The sequence below is a fragment of the Gymnoscopelus braueri genome (genome assembly GCF_963280865.1).
Source record: "Gymnoscopelus braueri genome assembly, chromosome: 8".
Lineage (NCBI taxonomy): Eukaryota > Metazoa > Chordata > Actinopteri > Myctophiformes > Myctophidae > Gymnoscopelus > Gymnoscopelus braueri.
In genome coordinates this window covers 56,537,925-56,558,002 of record NC_137609.1, presented here as the reverse complement: position 1 = coordinate 56,558,002, position 20,078 = coordinate 56,537,925, and the positions used below count along the sequence as shown (strand labels likewise).

The 20,078-nt window shown below is 43.6% G+C and overlaps 1 protein-coding gene across 1 annotated transcript in view; it reads right to left on the bottom strand.

Moving 5' to 3' along the window:
- Positions 1-1,346: 1,346 nt before the first annotated feature.
- Positions 1,347-20,078, bottom strand: part of LOC308090977 (sodium/potassium/calcium exchanger 3) — a gene marked incomplete at its 5' end in the record, with an annotated part of 59,549 nt that continues 40,817 nt past the window's right edge. Inside the window, 9 exons of the mRNA XM_080436248.1 lie at positions 1,347-1,468; positions 2,131-2,196; positions 6,106-6,218; positions 9,226-9,340; positions 13,719-13,885; positions 14,971-15,262; positions 15,545-15,702; positions 15,905-16,059; positions 17,066-17,119. Of these exons, the coding sequence (XP_080292374.1) occupies positions 1,358-1,468; positions 2,131-2,196; positions 6,106-6,218; positions 9,226-9,340; positions 13,719-13,885; positions 14,971-15,262; positions 15,545-15,702; positions 15,905-16,059; positions 17,066-17,119 (1,231 nt within the window). The 3' untranslated portion in view covers positions 1,347-1,357. The remainder of the gene's footprint in view (positions 1,469-2,130; positions 2,197-6,105; positions 6,219-9,225; positions 9,341-13,718; positions 13,886-14,970; positions 15,263-15,544; positions 15,703-15,904; positions 16,060-17,065; positions 17,120-20,078) is intronic.

Sequence of the window (20,078 nt, the reverse complement as noted above, 5' to 3'; positions counted from 1 at the left end):
TGTCTGGAAGAACAGGACACTTTATTATATTGTTATTGACTATTAGAAATATATTATTTTGTTCAACAGACATAGCTAATGTTCTGGACACTGTATTTTATCATGTGTAAATATAATATCCATAGACATTCTATCTGTAAATACCGCTCTACGCGTTTGTTTACAAACATTCTGATCCGGTCTATACTTGTGGGGAAAACAGCCGATGTACAAGCTCACAACGCATCACATTGTGAGCTTGTCCCTCAGCTCTATTTTCAGCGCATGGCACCGGCGTACGACGAACTATAAAACTGTGCCAAACTTCCCTAGCAAAATAAAGCTGTTGCGGCAAAGTTAAGGAAAGTTCAACTTTGACGCTGCCTCAGGGCGAGACAGAGTGGTCAGCCAACCAGAAGCCTGCTGTGCTTTGAAACAGGCGAACGCAGTAAGGTGATGTTTCAGAGTTGTATACAAACCCATTTAGTGGAAAGATTACCCAGCGGTACAAATCGTGATCGCAGCTGGGGTTTTTTTTGTTTTTTTTTCCACCAGATGGCGTTCTTACCTAGCCTATGGATGGTCCCTTCACAGCGAGTGAATGAGAGAAGCAGAAATTACGTCATTTTACAAAATGAAAACTCATATTTTTACACTACGGGAACCCTGTGCGTGTAACGAGCGAGAATATCACAGAGAATATTCCATGATTTTTCAAAGGTACAGTAAAAATCGCCCGTTTTCGCTGGCAACAGTGGCACACTATTACTCTGGCAGTTAAAGAGTTATTTTAGGCCTAGATTTTTTGGGGCAATTTTCGCCCCTACAATGACGTGTCCCAAAAATAGGGACGTCAAGGTTGAAAATGGTTAACCATGTCGGGAGCTGTACTACTATCTACCTAAAATTCTGTCTCGTCTTTGCAGTCACGTAAATAACTCGTGAAGAGAAATGTTTGGATGACAGATTCCTGTCAAAACCTTTGTGATACGCAGTTACACACTCTCTGTATCATTTGAAGATTATGGAAGAGACCAGGTTGTACTAGAACAACCTCTCAAAGAGGTTAGGGTCAGTTCTGATGACAACCTCTCAAAGAGGTTAGGGTCAGTTCTGATGACAACCTCTCAAAGTGGTTAGGGTCAGTTATAGGGTCAGTTCTGATGCTGTGATCCACCTTGGAGTCCCCACCCTCCAGTAGACCAACCCCTGCTCTAACTCTAACATATTGTGTCCATCTTATTTTACATCACTGAAAAGGGCTGAAGCCTCGTTTATACTTAGTCGTAAATCTGTTGACTTCGGAGAACAACGAGATCGCACGACGAAGTATAAAGTAAGTCTTGTAGAAGATCACATCTGTCAGCCTGGAAGAAGATCACATCTGTCCGAAGAGCACGGAAAAGAGCAGGAAGACGGCGTAGAGGAACAGAAGACCCAGGCCCAGCCGGCGGTCCAGCTTCCAGTGGTTCAGATGGACACTCATCACCTGGAGGAACACATGGAGATGGTTTACTGGAGGAACACATGGAGATGGTTTACTGGAGGAACACATGGAGATGGCTTACATGACCAGGTCGTACTAGAACATATAGTGAGTGTACTGACTGTGAGGAAGACATAAGGTGAAGTACTGACCATTAGGAAGACATAAGGTGAAGCACTGACCGTGAGGAGGACATATAGTGAAGTACTGACCATTAGGAAGACATATAGTGAAGTACTGACCATTAGGAAGACATAAGGTGAAGTACTGACCGTGAGGAAGACATATAGTGAAGTACTGACCATTAGGAATACATATAGTGAAGTACTGACCGTTAGGAATACATATAGTGAAGTGCTGACCATTAGGAAGACATATAGTGAAGTACTGACCATTAGGAAGACATAGAGTGAAGTACTGACTGTTAGGAAGACATACCGTGAGGGTACTGACCATTAGGAATACATATAGTGAGGGTACTAACCGTTAAGAAGACATAAGGTGAAGTACTGACCATTAGGAAGACATATAGTGAAGTACTGACCATTAGGAAGACATATAGTGAGGGTACTAACCGTTAAGAAGACATAAGGTGAAGTACTGACCATTAGGAAGATATATAGTGAAGTACTGACCATTAGGAAGACATACGGTGAAGTACTGACCGTGAGGAAGACAGAGGCCAGCAGTAGGATGACAGAATACACCAGTCCTTTGTTGTTGATGGAGATCTGGAGGAGAGAACACATTAGACCATAGATATAGAAACCTAGATCCTCATTTTCCTCTGCAGTTCGTTGGAGCAACTGGTATCGCGGCCGCCATTTTAGAGTAGGCAAGCTGACACTCAAAGTGACTACTGGCCAATCACAGCGCTCACAGCGTGTTGACTACTGGCCAATCACAGCGCGTTGACTACTGGCCAATCACAGCGCGTCTAACTGACTTTTGCTGCGCGGCTGCCTCTTACGAAAAGACCCGCCCCCACCTGCCTCTGATTGGCCTACCGAACGCCCCCTTCTGTGACACACGTGGAAGCTTGCCTACTCTAAAATGGCGCCCGAGATACCAACGCCTCAGAGCCGAAGGAGGATATACCTTTATATGTCTATGAGTATGACCATATCCTGTCTGTCTGTCTGTCTGTCTGTCTGTCTGCACTGCTTTATCGCCCTATCCCTCTCTTTGCAGTTCATCATCATGTCATTGGAATAAACATAATCTGGTGTGTGTGTGTGTGTGTGTGTGTGTGTGTGTGTGTGTGTGTGTGTGTGTGTGTGTGTGTGTGTGTGTATGTGTGTGTGTGTGTGTGTGTACTTCTTTAAACCTTTTTTTAATGAACCATCCCTCCCTGACATGCACACAGACTAGAAACGTCACAAAGTACACACTAACATCCTTGGTGTTGATTTATCCATGTCTTACTCAGAGTGAGTACAAACGGAACCAAATGGACTCTCACGGGTCCATTTGGTTACACCTGTACACTCACAGAGTTAAAATTGCAATCCATAACTTTGATGTGATGCTGTGGATTTGATCCAGAGCATCACAGTAGCAGTAGTGGAAAATGTACTACATCTTTTTACTTAAAGTAAAATTATCAATACTGCAATGTAGAAATACTCAAGTATACTATATATAAGTGTTACAAGTTAAAGTCCGGAATTCAACATTTACTTGAATAAAATTACAAAAGTATTGGCATCAAAATGTACTTAAATTACCAAAAGTAGAAAGTACTCATTATGCAGAATGTCCCATTTCACAAGTTTTCAAATGTATAAAATATATATATATATAAAAATCTTTTGAAAATAGCAGATCTTCAATCTCACAATGTGTTGCAACGTGACGCATTGTGAGCTTGTAGATTGGCCCTGGCTGAAGTGGTTACTGTATGTTTTGTAATAATAATACAAATCTACAAAGTAACTAGTAACTAAAGTAACATATTGGTTACAGTGCAATGATTGTAGGGGAGTAAAAGTAATATTTGTAAATTAGATATATTTATTACACAGCTTGGTTGAATGCTTGATTCTGATTGGTCAGTCATCGGTCATTATTTCTGGATAATGACCGATGAGCTCTATAACAGACCGCTGTCTAATCAGAGACTCAGAACACCTGCTCATGTCAACCTGTCTAATCAGAGACTCAGAACACCTGCTCATATCAACCTGTCTAATCAGAGACTCAGAACACCTGCTCATATCAACCTGCGCTGCTTGGTTTTATGCTTTATCCAACATGACAGCCATGTAAACAAACAAACAATGTCATTTACAACTAAACGTTGCTCTCAAGAATGTTTTTGAAAACATTTGAAGTGAGAAATAGACGATGCAATGACCGAGAAGTGATTCTATTTGATCCACTACACTTCCTTGTTTATCGTGGCGCAACAACGGGGGAGTACCAAAACGCTCGCCCCAAAACACAGTCGCCCCGGGGCAAATCCGGCAGTATTACAGGCAAATCGGCGGTATATAGAATGGGGGCGAGTGTGTTTTGGGGCCGCGCGAGTCTTCCCGTTATCTTATGGACTATTGTCATTTGTTTTCCGAGGCGAACTTGTCCGCCCAGCCCAATACTTACGGAATACTTTCATTGCCGTAAGCAAGGAAATACTTCGTTTTGTTGTTACTTTTGGGTCAATTTATTTATTAAGTAGCCGTGTAATAAGCGGGATAATCAGGGTTATTATCCCGCTTATGCACCTCGGCTCCGCCTCGATGCATAATCACCCTGTCAGGCTTTACATTTCAATAATGACCACCTCCCCATGCATTATCCCTTGCATAACATTTGCCTCTGAGGAGTAGAAATAAAAGTACTGCAATTTGGAGATACACCAGTAAAGTAAAAGTACCTCAAAATCTAAGTAAATGTACTTAGTTACTTTACACCACTGAGTACCGGAGCAGTTGTCGTGCCCCAGACAAGACCCGGACACAACAACTCTGCCAATCAGGCTCAGCTCTATTGGCACGGTACGGTTGTGCGTCGGTTTGCCGAGTGGAAGACTGGGGTTCGATCCCAGCTGGGGTCTAAATCACTAATAGGCAATGTTCACTGGAGTATGAACTTCATGCAGTACTACTTGTCAACCAGCAGGTGTCCTACCAGACCCCAGTGTCTAAATGTCTCCATGGGGAGTAGACAGACCACCTCCAACCACTGCACATGTACATACTCTACTCTACTCTACTCTACTCATACTCTGGGGCATCGTGGACACGGTTTGGTGCCCCCCGGGTTGGTTTTGTCAACGCCATTTGGTGCCCCCCCAAGGGTTGGTGCCCTGTGCTTTAGCAACTCAAGCCCGTTGGATAAGCTACCACTGAAAGTATGCGATACTGCAGAGCCAGAAACCAGTGTTGCCATGTCCGCTTATTATAAGCGACTTTGAATATGGTTTGTGACACCAAGAGTATAGATTCAACAAGGGTTTATTGCTGCCTGGGCTGGAGGAGTGAATGCTATGGACTGAGTGAATGCTATGGACTGAGTGAACGCTATGGACTGAGTGAACGCTATGGACTGAGTGCGAATTTTATAGTACTTCACAGTACTGTGCAACAACACACACACACAAAATACTAATAATACAAAGTACTGTTCTACAACAACACACACACACACACACACACACAATACTAATAATACAAAGTGTTCTACAACAACACACACACACACACACACACACAATACTAATAATACAAAGTACTGTTCTACAACAACACACACACACACACAATACTAATAATACAAAGTGTTCTACAACAACACACACACACACACACACAATACTAATAATACAAAGTGTTCTACAACAACACACACACACACACACACACAATACTAATAATACAAAGTGTTCTACAACAACACACACACACACACACACACACACAATACTAATAATACAAAGTACTGTTCTACAACAACACACACACACACACAATACTAATAATACAAAGTGTTCTACAACAACACACACACACACACACACAATACTAATAATACAAAGTGTTCTACAACAACACACACACACACACACACACACACACAATACTAATAATACAAAGTGTTCTACAACAACACACACACACACACACACACACAATACTAATAATACAAAGTACTGTTCTACAACAACACACACACACACACAATACTAATAATACAAAGTGTTCTACAACAACACACACACACACACACACAATACTAATAATACAAAGTGTTCTACAACAACACACACACACACACACACAATACTAATAATACAAAGTGTTCTACAACAACACACACACACACACACACAATACTAATAATACAAAGTGTTCTACAACAACAACACACACACACACACAATACTAATAATACAAAGTACTGTTCTACAACAACACACACACACACACACACACACACACACACACACACACACACACACACACACACACACACACACACACACACACACACACAATACTAATAATACAAAGTACTGTTCTACAACAACACACACACACACAAACAATACTAATAATACAAAGTACTGTTCTACAACAACACACACACACACACAATACTAATAATACTATAAAGTAAAAACTAAGGGTGTGACGGCCTACCGTTGATCCATGGTCCACTATCAGGGTGCGTAGGGCCCAGGGGAATCCCAGACCCAGCAGGATGTCAAAGATGTTACTGCCTATGGAGTTAGACACCGCCATGTCCCCCATGCCTGCACACACACACACACCACACACACACACACACACACACACACACACACACACACACACACACACACACACACACACACACACACACACACACACACACACACACACACACACACACACACATTTTATGAATGCCATTTAAAAGGAGAAGCTATAGTAACACTTGCTATGCATCCCATGTCATATTATAGTCTGTTTATAACACTGTATAATTATGTTTATCCATAAGCATGTCTATGGTGCATTATAAACATACATGTTATAGTCTGTTTATAACACTGTATAATTATGTTTATCCATAAGCATGTCTATGGTGCATTATAAACATACATGTTATAGTCTGTTTATAACACTGTATAATTATTTTTAACCATAAGCCTAAATCCAAAAAATAGCTGATCTACAAGCCTGTGTGGGCTTGTTGATCAGCTATTTGTCGGTGCATGACAGCAGCACACAACCAAGTATAAATCAGGCATAACTCTATCTCTAAACCCCAGTAAGCCCACAGAGCAATGGAAGAACACCACAACAGGCTCAGCTGCAGTGGTGGAAGCTCTGAGATTGGTTTATACTGAAGTACAAGTAGCAATACTTTAGGATTACAGAAGTATAAGAGCATTGGCATCATAATATACTTAGGCTACATGCCATAGTAAAAGTCCTCATTAAGAACGGCCCGTTTAACAATACATGAAATAGCCGTGATTGTGAGCTTGTAGATCGGCTATTCTCGAAGAGCAAAAGTATAAAATATGGCTTACAGGGTTTCATTATTTTGTATTGAATAATCTAGGTCTGCTAAGTAACTAACTAAAGCTGTCAAGAAATTGTACAAAGTACAATATTTGCCTCTGAGATGTAGTGCAATGTTTTTTTATATCACTCAAGTAAAGAAAATGTACCTCAAAAGGGACAGTTCACCCCAAAATGACTTTTTTTCCTATAGATTAGTCACCCCATGGAGACTGGAATTCATGGATATGTTTTAGTTTTTGTCTCATTCCTAAGACAATAATTATGATGACCAGCGGTTCCGGTAGGAGACACAAAGAGTCTCCTTTGTGTTTCCTACCGGAACCGCTGCCTACCGGTCCGCTGGTTATCAAATTATTGTCTTAGGAATGAGACAAAAACAATAAAAATATCCATGAATTCCAGTCTCCATGGGGTGACTAATCCATAGGAAAAAAAGTCATTTTGGGGGTAAACTATCCCTTTAAGTACAGTACTTGAGTTAATATACTTAATTACTTTCCAGGACTGCCCAGCAGGACAGTTTTAATCCGACTGTCAAAGAAAACCTTCCAGCCGTGCCGCTCTAATGCTAATCACCATGCTAGCTCCATGTGCTGCTAATGCTAATCCCCATGCTAGCTCCCTGGTCGCCCCTGGACTTGGCAGAGACCAGGAGTTCATTATTAGATAACTGTCTGTGGCTGTTTCATCTACTGCTTTGTTGTTTATGTCATTATAAAACCTCATTTAACACACAGCGGAACCCAGGGTGTTGATTTAACTTTAAAAGTGTGAAAAAAATACAACATAAAAGGTCACTTGCTGGGGGATGAGCGTTGTTGGAAAGCACTGTGGTCATAAAACAATGAAGGCATTCTGTACTGTCTGCATGCTGACTGGACCCCTGCAAATACTTGAATCACTGCCAACAAGTTCATTAAGTCAGTAAAGTTAGTTTCTCTGAGGTTCAGACTGTGTTCAGTTGGTTTTGCTGTGACATATAAGACACAGAACAATGAAGCAATAACTCACTAGAGGATTTTAGAACAGCTAAGGGACGTTGTTAGGACTGACGCAGAGCCTAGTGTCTACAACCCTCTTAGCTGCAAATCGCTGTAAACCACGGCCTCACGTTGCTTATTGCTTTTATAAAATGGTTACCAAATATATGGCAACATGAGAATCGTGAACCTATAGGCCTAACATTCAAAACAGTTTTAACTAATACTTTCACTACAAGAGAAAAGTCTAAAAGAAAGTAGTGCCTGTGACTGCCTGAACAAAGCAGGAAGTTGCTGTGAGAATACATGGAGGGTACCAAACGGTACACGATGCGTTACAAATGATACTAATGAAGGCTCTGTTCCATTCTGGTCAAACAGAGTCAGGATGTTGACTCACTCTCTGCTACACCAGTGGGTCTCAAAGTGTGGTCCAGGGACCCTCGTGGGTCCTTGAGGGGGTTTCAAATGGATCCCTTACGGGTGGGTCCATCTGGTTCCATTTGTACACTGTCAGAGTTATGGGGGTCCTTGATATTAAAAGATCTGAGAACCACTGTGTTACACTAAATGGAACAGAGCCTTCATTAGAACCACTGTGCTACACTAAATGGAACAGAGCCTTCATTAGAACCACTGTGTTACACTAAATGGAACAGAGCCTTCATTAGAACCACTGTGCTACACTAAATGAAACAGAGCCTTCATTAGAACCACTGTGCTACACTAAATGGAACAGAGCCTTCATTAGAACCACTGTGCTACACTAAATGGAACAGAGCCTTCATTAGAACCACTGTGCTACACTAAATGGAACAGAGCCTTCATTAGAACCACTGTGTTACTCTAAATGGAACAGAGCCTTCATTAGAACCACTGTGTTCAGTGTTGTGTTCTAGTTTTTTTATGAAGGTATACTATGTTTATTCCCTGCCTCCCACACGCACGGCATGCGCACGTCTATAATGAATTAAATGTAAAAAACGCTGTTTTGAACAGTTTATGAAGGTGTACGGTGGCGACGAAAAAAAATCTCAAGGTATACGGCGTACACAGCATCTGACGGTAGAACCCACCACTGACTGTGTTACACTAAATGGAACAGAGCCTTCACAGAGCCTTCATCAGAATCATTGGTAACACCTGTGAAGGAAGTAAGGAAGAGGCCCGATTTCTTTCCAATATTATTTATTTGTATGAATAAATTATTCATAGGCGCAGTAACAGACACAAGGGGGCAGCAGAGAGCGTGAGAGGTGTGTTGTACCTTGTCGGGCTACGATGAGGCTGGCCATGCAGTCTGGTACGCTGGTCCCTGCTGCCAGGAAGGTGATGCCCATGATGTAGTCTGGGATGCCCAGCGTGAAGCTGATGATGCTCACCTTTAAACAACGACAATAACACAATGATCACCTTTAAACAATAACAATAACATGAATTATTATTAGGGCCGGGACTTTATCGCGTTAATTTCGATCAATTAATTACAGAAAGATTATCGCATTTTAATCGCACCTATTTTTGCACCGCGGAACGTTTCTCACTGGACGAGTTTCAGACGGACCGATATTACCAGCGCACCAAACAACGTTGGTGCGCAACAACAAAGTTAACTGCAGCCAGCACAGTGCATGAAAACATGATGCAAAACATGACTTGATAATGTTGGCTGGGCAAATCAGAATCTGTAATAGATGCCCCCCCCTACGCGCGCGTTTGTGTCCCGTTTAGGGGGAGGGGCGGCGGTGCACTTGGGGGGGGGGGGGGGGGGGATTCCACGATGCGGTGCGGGTCACATGTGCGCGATTTTTATTAATGATTATTAAACTAATATAAAACATCAGTAACAACAACACACTCTACCAGCCTCCAGTGGTGGAAAATAGCAGATCTACAAGCTCACAATGCCTTGTGCTTGTAGATCTGCTATTTTCACATGGTTACATGGTATGTTTTATAATAATAATCGAAAACTACAAAGTAACTAGTAACTAAAGTTTTCAAATAATTGTAGTGGAGTATAAAGTACAATATTTGCCTTTGAGATATAGTGGAGTTACTGGAGTAGAAGTAAAAGTATTAGAAATTGGAAATACTCGAGAGTCAAGTGCAAATACCTCAAAATTGTACTTAAGTACAGTTCTTGAGTACATGTACTTAAAGACGTATGCCAAAATCCATTTGAAAAAATTGCTTTTCACTGTTCTCAGGTTAAATATTGATATGCGATTAAAATGCGATTAATTGCGATTAATTAATTACAAAGCCTCTAATTAATTAGATACATTTTTTTAATCGAGTCCCAGCCCTATTATTATTATTATTGATTCTCTCTGCTCACTAGAACCAATTATGAGAACTTCTGTCTTATCCTCATTTAGCTTAAGAAAGTTCTCACTCATCCAGCATTTGATACTGGACAGACAGGTCGACAACGGGTCTAGACTAGCACAGGGGTCGTCTGGAGCTACAGAGAGATATAGCTGGGTATCATCAGCATAGAAATGGAAATTCACTCCGTGATCGGCGATGAGTTCTCCCAGCGGCAGTATATACAGGGAGAATAATAAAGGACCAAGAATTGAGCCCTGTGGAATACCAGAACAGATGTTGTGTTTGTCTGAGTCAAAGTCAGCTAGACTGACAAAATAGCTTCTGCCTGTTAGGTAGGAGTAAAACCAAGACAGGGCCGTGCCTGACACACCAATCCAGTACTCCAGGCGTTGTATTAAAATTGTGTGATCAATATTGTATCAAATAAAGCCGTTAAATGAAAGTAGGAGAACGGATAAATTGTTGTCGTCAGCGGACACCCTGAGATCGTTAATTACTTTTACAAGTGCTGTTTCTGTGCTGTGACCTTTCCTGAAGCCAGATTGGAATTTGTTATGAACCTTATTGTTCTGTAGAAACACATCCAATTGATGAAAGATAGTTTTTTCTAAGACCTTGCCCAGAAAAGGCAGATTAGAAATAGGTCTATAATTACCCAGCACAGAGGGATCAAGGTTGAGTTTCTTGAGGAAGGGCCTGACTACAGCTGCTTTCAGTGAGTCTGGAAAGACGCCTGATTGTAGAGAGCTGTTTACAATTTTTAGGATATCTCTAATCACACTGTCTAAAACCTCTTAGAGAAAGGAGGTGGGGATAGCGTCCAGTGAACAGGAGCATGATCTGTGATATGGTTTTGCTGTGTTCCTGTTCATCAATTGCACAGAATGATATTAGGCTTCCCCTGGAGGGATCTACACTTTTACACCAGGTACCATTAGCCGCATTTGCAGTTCGAGAGTTGGTGCCAGCAGCAACATTCATAATATACCAGCTCGAATGTTAAAAAAAGATGCAAACTCATTACACTTAGCTTTAGAAGCAGGGAGCGACTCCTTGTAGGACTGGGGGGGTTTAAAAGACATTCAATGGTAGAGAACAAGACTCTGGCATTTTGCTTGTTGTCATTTAATAATGCCTGAAAAATATGCCTGCCTTGCCAAACGCAGGGCTTTGTTATAGGCAGCTGTTGACTTCTTAAAAATCTCTAGGTGGATAGTGAGTTTGTTTTTTCTCCAAACTCGCTCAGCTCTACGACATTCTTTCTTGAGTGAGCGCACATTAGGGTTGCCACCTTTCATGCGTCGGGAGTGCGCGTGCGTGCGAAGAGCGCACGTGCGAAGATTTTTCGGGTTTTGCGCGGATTTGGGAGTTTTTTCTGATACTTTATTTCGGTTTTAAGGTTAGGGTTGTTAGGGTTATTTAATTATTTTGGGGGAGCCAGCCCCCCAAACTCCTGAAATGCATAGAAATCTATGAAATCTAAATAAAAAAATCTATGAAATGTATATTAATTGTATTGAATTAATTAATATTAATTATATTATTTATGTATTTATTAACTGTTAATCCATTATGAAGAATTCCGTTTTCCAGATGAGCATAACAACATAAGAGTTATTCTTTAAATGGGCACACTATTTAATTATATTGATTAATATATATTACATAAATGATTATTTATTAGGCTTAAAAAACTCAACATTAATAAACAATCAACCATATTAGTCTACTGAAATAGCCTAGACTATGCCCACATCAGCAGCCAATATGTAGGCTGCCAGGGCAGGTAAATAGAAATACTGACATCTTGCTACAGTAAAAAACACAACCCAATATCCCATACCGAATCGATCTCAGGAGATGTTTTAGTCATGAAGAACTGTGACACTTGTGCTTGGGTCCTTTGGGTTCTTATATTTTTGGAATATTGTTCTCCTGAGGCATGCTGTCTGATGTCAACCAGTCCACCACCATGCGCCACATAAAACATACGCCGAGATACTTTACGGTTTGCTTTGTAAACATCTCCAATGACGCTGTAAAGCCAAGGATTTGCCTCTTCCCACTCACGTCTGTACTTTTGGAGGCGTCTTGTCTTTAGAGGACGCGGTGTAGACATTTTGAAACAGCGCGATGGACGGTGCAGCCAGCGACTGACTGAACCATGTCACAGGCAGCGCAGGGCAAAACGTATCCTAGCAACGTGAAAGCGCTAACTCTCATTGGTCGTGTTATGAGTAATGAGCCAATGAGCTGCTGAGCGCACTCCCAGACAATGGCTTCATAGCCAGCGTTGCCAAGTCTGCTTATTTCCTGCAACTTCCCTGGAACAAAATTTGGCCTGTTTTTGGCTTGTTTTTGTAGGTCGGCTGGCTCATTTCTCTCACTATACTTGACAACACTGACTGACACCCGCACTGAGCTCTCACTCACACAGAGAAGAGACAGGACGGCAAATAAATCGCCCTGTCATTCATATTGATTCCCCAACTTGCAAATACGGGACAAAGTGCGTCCCTTATCAGTTCAATACGGAACGCGTCTTTTAGTTTCCAATTACGGGACGATTCCGTATTTTAGCGCACATGCTCGTTGATCCAGGGTGTTACTCTAGAGTTAAGTTTATTTTTAGTTTTCATAGTTAGTTTTCACTATGTCGAGAGCTGACTCTAATTTGAGATTAAAATGTTGAACCACGTCATTCACTGAGGGAGCATCAGGTAGGGGGGGGGGCGCACATGCCAGATGATGAGGAAACTCGTTGGGTGCAGATGAGCTAAAAAAAATACGTTTTTTTTTAATAGCATATTCTGTATTATCTTTCTCTAGATCAGTCATATTAAAACACAATAAATAGTGATCTGATAGCTCGGGCTTATCAATAGTACTGTCAACAGTGATACTCAGTGATACCTCTAGAGATCACCAAGTCCAGGGTATGGCCATGTTGAATCAAGTCAACATTGTTCATTAAATGTAAACAACCCATAGCCACAACATCTGAAACAATGCCAACGTGTAGATTCATATCTCCAGAAATCAGAGGTCTGTCATAATTAGTGGAACAGATAGATACAAGTTCTGATATTTCTGTAGGAAATATAGGAGATACCTACCATGTGGTAGGACTATAGGAGATATCTACCATGTGGTAGGACTAGGAGATATCTACCATGTGGTAGGACTAGGAGATATCTACCATGTGGTAGGACTAGGAGATACCTACCATCCACACCATGTGGTAGGACTATAGGAGATACCTACCATGTGGTAGGACTAGGAGATATCTACCATGTGGTAGGACTAGGAGATATCTACCATGTGGTAGGACTAGGAGATATCTACCATGTGGTAGGACTAGGAGATATCTACCATGTGGTAGGACTAGGAGATACCTACCATGTGGTAGGACTAGGAGATACCTACCATCCACACCATGTGGTAGGAGAAGATGGCGATCCAGAGGGTTGAGGCGATGAAGGTGACCATGAACCAGCGGTGCCAGCGGGGCAGCATGCAGTTAGGCACCGTGCAGTAGAGGAGGAGGATGAGAGGCCAGGAGATCAGCCACCTGACCCGGGCACAGCCCCCACCTGGTGGCGCGCACACACACACACACACACACACACACACACACACACACACACACACACACACACACACACACACACACACACACACACACACACACACACACACACACACACACACACACAGGGACATGTCATTGTCATGTCAGTTAGTGGTTGGTTGGTCCGTCGTCCACCTTTGGTTCCAAACAACATTTCCCAAAACTACAGGCTGGACTGGCATGGCATTTACTGTGTACCTTCATGTTACCACTCACGCTCCCAGAACCATTTGGTATCCCACATTAAAACCCAGTCCTTCTAAAACCAGAACCATTTGGTATCCCACATTAAAGGTTCTTTGACATTCATTTTCACTTTTTTTTTTTTTTAATGTTTTATTGGGGGTTTTATGACCTCAATTACACCCAAAAAATCTGAACTCAGTGGATTTTCTGTGGTCTGGGGTTTTCTGAATAATTAGGCTGAAAAGTAATCTGAGCTTGGCCCTTCGGCAGTGAGGTCACAGCCGATTAATCCCGCCCACTCTCCTCTTCTCCCCTCCCCTCCCCTATCCTTTCCTTTGGGGGGGGGCGATGATTGAAAATCCCTCACCAGTGACACCCGCAGGCAAATATTTCTTTTTTCATTGCAGTTGAAAAGGCTTTAGAAATGTGAGAGAAAAACACCTGCCATGGATCAATGGAGTGGAACTTTTTGTTAAAACTTTCTATACACGTTTGAAGGACCATGACAAAGACTTTTAATGTGTGGTAAAACTGAACGTCATGAAACCTTTAAAACCCTCTCCTTCTAAAACCAGAACCATTTGGTATCCCACTTTAAAACCTCTCTCCTTTTCAAACCCAGAACCATTTGGTATCCCACATTAAAACCCTCTCCTTCTAAACCCAGAACCATTTGGTATCCCACATTAAAACCCTGTCCTTTTAAAACCCAGAACCATTTGGTATCCCACTTTAAAACCTCTCTCCTTCTCAAACCCAGAACCATTTGGTATCCCACATTAAAACCCTCTCCTTCTAAACCCAGAACCATTTGGTATCCCACATTAAAACCTGTGGATAAAGCCCAGACAACATGCTCACTTGGCAGACGTAGAGGACTGAACGAAGCGTCTTCATCCTCCTCTTCCTCAGTCTGACAGCCCTCCACCCCTCCTGGCTTCTCTGTAGGACTGCTGTCTCTGCCTCCAGCAGCTCCATCAGGAGGACACTGTTTCTCCACACCTCCTCCTCCTCCTCCTCCTCCTCCTCCTCCGTTCTCCAGACTGCAGGAGCCCCCTGCAGCCTTCACCCCGTTGCTGGTGGACTCTAACCTGGACCTGGGGACAGCCTCGCCCTCCAGCTGGTCCTTGGGGTCCCCGATCAACCTCAGTCTCTGGATACCATGGAGAGACAAATGATCATCCTTGACACGCTATACTTAAAGGTGTACTACGTAACTTCTCTAGCTTTCTGTTTGTAAACAAGGGTTCAAACCCACTCGCTTGCATTTCCATCAGCAAATATTCACGTGGGAGTTTGAAATGGAATCCCTTTGAACACACCCTCGCGCTGTTATTGGCTGTCTGTCTGTATGCCAGCCTGTCTGTCTGTCTGTATGCCAGTCTGAATGTGTCTGTCTGTCTGTCTGTCTGTCTGTCTGTCTGTCTGTCTGTACCTCACTGATGAGCACACGGGAGGCCATGGAGAGCCTGGTGCGCGGGGAGAAGTGAGGGGAGATCATGATGCGTAGACCAGCCTCACTGAACGACAGCTTGTGAGGATTCAGCATGAGAAGCTCATCTACCATCAGCACTGGAGACCCCTCCTCATTACCTGTAGAGACACACACACACACACACACACACACACACACACACACACACACACACACACACACACACACACACACACACACACACACACACACACACACACACACACACACACACACACACACACAACAACATAACTACTGGAGACCCCACCTCTTTACCTGTAGAGATACACACACACACGTAATATAAAAGTAGGATACCTTTATTGAGCAGCATCATGGAGGGCTTACAGGCTGGACCCTCTTCATCTCCTCTCATCTTCTGGACCCTGCGTGCCTCTGAGCCAGGGCAGCATGCCAAACACCCTCCACTACTGAGCTGACGCTTCACGTACACCAGGATCTGGGAGTTGAACCTGCAACCACAAGCGGTTTTTAATGCTCACTAACTCTGTGTGTAACGCCCTTAAATATTCTCGAAAAGCCCCGATGTTACGACATGAATAACCAGAATACGATCAAACAAATCATGAAAAGCCAATAAGAAAGAGTTTCCCCCGCTCGCCTCGCCACACACGCACTCTCTCTCTCTCTCTCACACTTTAAATGTCCGATCTCCCGGTGGCCATGAAAAGATAACAGCGGCGCCGTTGCGCCGGTCTAAACTCCCGAAAATGCTCTAGCAGAAGCGCTCGTATATTTTGAAAATAGCAATCTAAAGGCTCACAACGCATGTTGTGAGCTTGTCTGCTATTTTCAAATAGCCAATGCAGCCAGATCTGCAATCTTATCTGAATGACTGTTAAAGAAGTTTGTTTAAATGAGTTTATAAAATGTTATATTTTCACATGGATTATTTATTAGTGTGTTAGATAATATTTTTTGGAGTGGATACATGTGTCCAGATGCCTGTCAGACGGCAAGACAATGCTGCTCCGCATGTCTACAATGGAACAAACGGGTGCAGCCAACGTCTACAACTGCTCTCGACCAGACGTGAGATCTCAGCGTACCGTAGGCTGAAGGCAACGTCAGGATATATTGATAAATGACGAAAGTTGTGGTGATCTCGCCGTACGCCCATTATTTGGTCTGCACCGCGTTTATAAATGAGGGCCACTGTGTACCGATATAACAGGCCCATGTGAAACATTTGGGGCAGAGGTTCTGCTCTGGCATCCAGGGAGTGTGTTTTGCACAGTTTCACTGCCATCAAGCCATCCGTGCCGGAGATTCGCTGTCCACAGACAGAACCACGGACGGACGAACGAACGGACGGACGAACGGACGGACGAACGGACGGACGGACGGACAGTGTGCAATACATAGTCTCGGCCACGCCTATTGACCTGGCGGAGACAATTATAATACTATACTGTGTATATATAATACTATACTGTGTATATATAATATAATACTCACTTCATGATGAGGATGTACACTCCATACATGGTCATGAGAAGCAGCGCCTCCCACCTGCAAAACACACACACAGCATTATTGTATGTAGGCCTACTGTATGATATAATCAATAATAATAATAATAATAATAATATTAATAATGGATTTTATTCATAATGGACTTTACATTTGAAAACATCTCAAAGTGCTACAATAGGCAGTTGCATAAAAAGAACCACACGATTAAAAACATCTGAGAAACTGAAACAAAACAATTAAAGCATGAGGGCATAAAGCCTAGAGGTAAAACCAGAGTAGCTAAAAAAAATGCTTTGTTAAAAAGGTAGGTCTTTAGTCCTCTCTTAAAGGAGTCAACCGACTGTGGTCTCAGGTGAACAGGGAGGTGTTCCACACAGACTGTGGTCTCAGGTGAACAGGGAGGTGTTCCATACAGACTGTGGTCTCAGGTGGACAGGGAGGTGTTCCATACAGACTGTGGTCTCAGGTGAACAGGGAGGTGTTCCATACAGACTGTGGTCTCAGGTGAACAGGGAGGTGTTCCACACAGACTGTGGTCTCAGGTGGACAGGGAGGTGTTCCATACAGACTGTGGTCTCAGGTGAACAGGGAGGTGTTCCATACAGACTGTGGTCTCAGGTGTACAGGGAGGTGTTCCATACAGACTGTGGTCTCAGGTGAACAGGGAGGTGTTCCACACAGACTGTGGTCTCAGGTGGACAGGGAGGTGTTCCACACAGACTGTGGTCTCAGGTGGACAGGGAGGTGTTCCACACAGACTGTGGTCTCAGGTGAACAGGGAGGTGTTCCATACAGACTGTGGTCTCAGGTGTACAGGGAGGTGTTCCATACAGACTGTGGTCTCAGGTGAACAGGGAGGTGTTCCACACAGACTGTGGTCTCAGGTGGACAGGGAGGTGTTCCACACAGACTGTGGTCTCAGGTGGACAGGGAGGTGTTCCACACAGACTGTGGTCTCAGGTGAACAGGGAGGTGTTATGGGTTATTTTCAACAGCTTATTGGTTATTATCAACAGCTTGTAGAAAAAGATGAGCTCGGACTCAGAGGATCAAAGTTGATGAGCAGTTGCATAGTTTTATTTAGCTTCCATCATTGTTACAGTCAAGGAAGGAGACAGTCAGGTCAAAACTTGAGATGTTGTCCGTTGATCGAAATGTGGAGAATCTCGCGGCTGTCTGTCCGGCGACCAGCAGCTTGTAGCCTGCTCATATACTGTTTAGATCTAATCTAATAACCTGCATAATACAATAGTATGCATACATGGGATCTAATAACCTATGGAATGATCTCGTGGCTGTTGCACATGCCTAGTCACATGTAGAAGTGGGACACACACATTATGTTCTATGTAACATGTAGCTTGTAAAATATCCTATAGTGTTCCACACAGACTGTGGTCTCAGGTGAACAGGGAGGTGTTCCACACAGACTGTGGTCTCAGGTGAACAGGGAGGTGTTCCATACAGACTGTGGTCTCAGGTGAACAGGGAGGTGTTCCACACAGACTGTGGTCTCAGGTGAACAGGGAGGTGTTCCACACAGACTGTGGTCTCAGGTGAACAGGGAGGTGTTCCATACAGACTGTGGTCTCAGGTGAACAGGGAGGTGTTCCATACAGACTGTGGTCTCAGGTGAACAGGGAGGTGTTCTATACAGACTGTGGTCTCAGGTGAACAGGGAGGTGTTCCACACAGACTGTGGTCTCAGGTGAACAGGGAGGTGTTCCACACAGACTGTGGTCTCAGGTGAACAGGGAGGTGTTCCATACAGACTGTGGTCTCAGGTGAACAGGGAGGTGTTCCATACAGACTGGTCTCAGGTGAACAGGGAGGTGTTCCATACAGACTGTGGTCTCAGGTGAACAGGGAGGTGTTCCACACAGACTGTGGTCTCAGGTGAACAGGGAGGTGTTCCACACAGACTGTGGTCTCAGGTGAACAGGGAGGTGTTCCACACAGACTGTGGTCTCAGGTGAACAGGGAGGTGTTCTACACAGACTGTGGTCTCAGGTGAACAGGGAGGTGTTCTACACAGACTGTGGTCTCAGGTGAACAGGGAGGTGTTCCACACAGACTGTGGTCTCAGGTGAACAGGGAGGTGTTCCATACAGACTGGTCTCAGGTGAACAGGGAGGTGTTCCACACAGACTGTGGTCTCAGGTGAACAGGGAGGTGTTCCACACAGACTGTGTTCTCAGGTGGACAGGGAGGTGTTCTACACAGACTGGTCTCAGGTGAACAGGGAGGTGTTCCACACAGACTGTGGTCTCAGGTGAACAGGGAGGTGTTCCACACAGACTGTGGTCTCAGGTGAACAGGGAGGTGTTCCACACAGACTGTGGTCTCAGGTGAACAGGGAGGTGTTCTACACAGACTGTGGTCTCAGGTGAACAGGGAGGTGTTCTACACAGACTGTGGTCTCAGGTGAACAGGGAGGTGTTCTACACAGACTGTGGTCTCAGGTGAACAGGGAGGTGTTCCACACAGACTGTGGTCTCAGGTGAACAGGGAGGTGTTCCACACAGACTGTGGTCTCAGGTGAACAGGGAGGTGTTCCACACAGACTGTGGTGCTCTCAGGTTCCACAGTCAGGGGGCGGCCGAGCAGAAAGCCCGGTCGCCCCCATGGTACGTAGGTTTTGAGGAGGTTGGTGTTTGAAGAGCGGAGGTTGCGGGTCGAGACTAGTTCCTTGATATACTATATATGTTCGTTCACGGGGCCAAAAAACGGTGTGAAAGGTCAGACAGGTTCCAACAACCACAGTGTCAGTGGGTTTATAGGTTTTATTACAGGTTTAATTTGTCTATCATGATGCTCTGCTGCGTACACATCTGTACACATCTGTACACATCTGTACATATAATTAGCCTCATAGCATAATTGCCTAACTCACTTTTTGGTCAAATTGACATTTTTTGACACTGCTGCATCAGTGTGCCTTATTGTCTATGTCCTAAGCCAATCAGAATACATTCCAAAATCACTTATAGGCAGA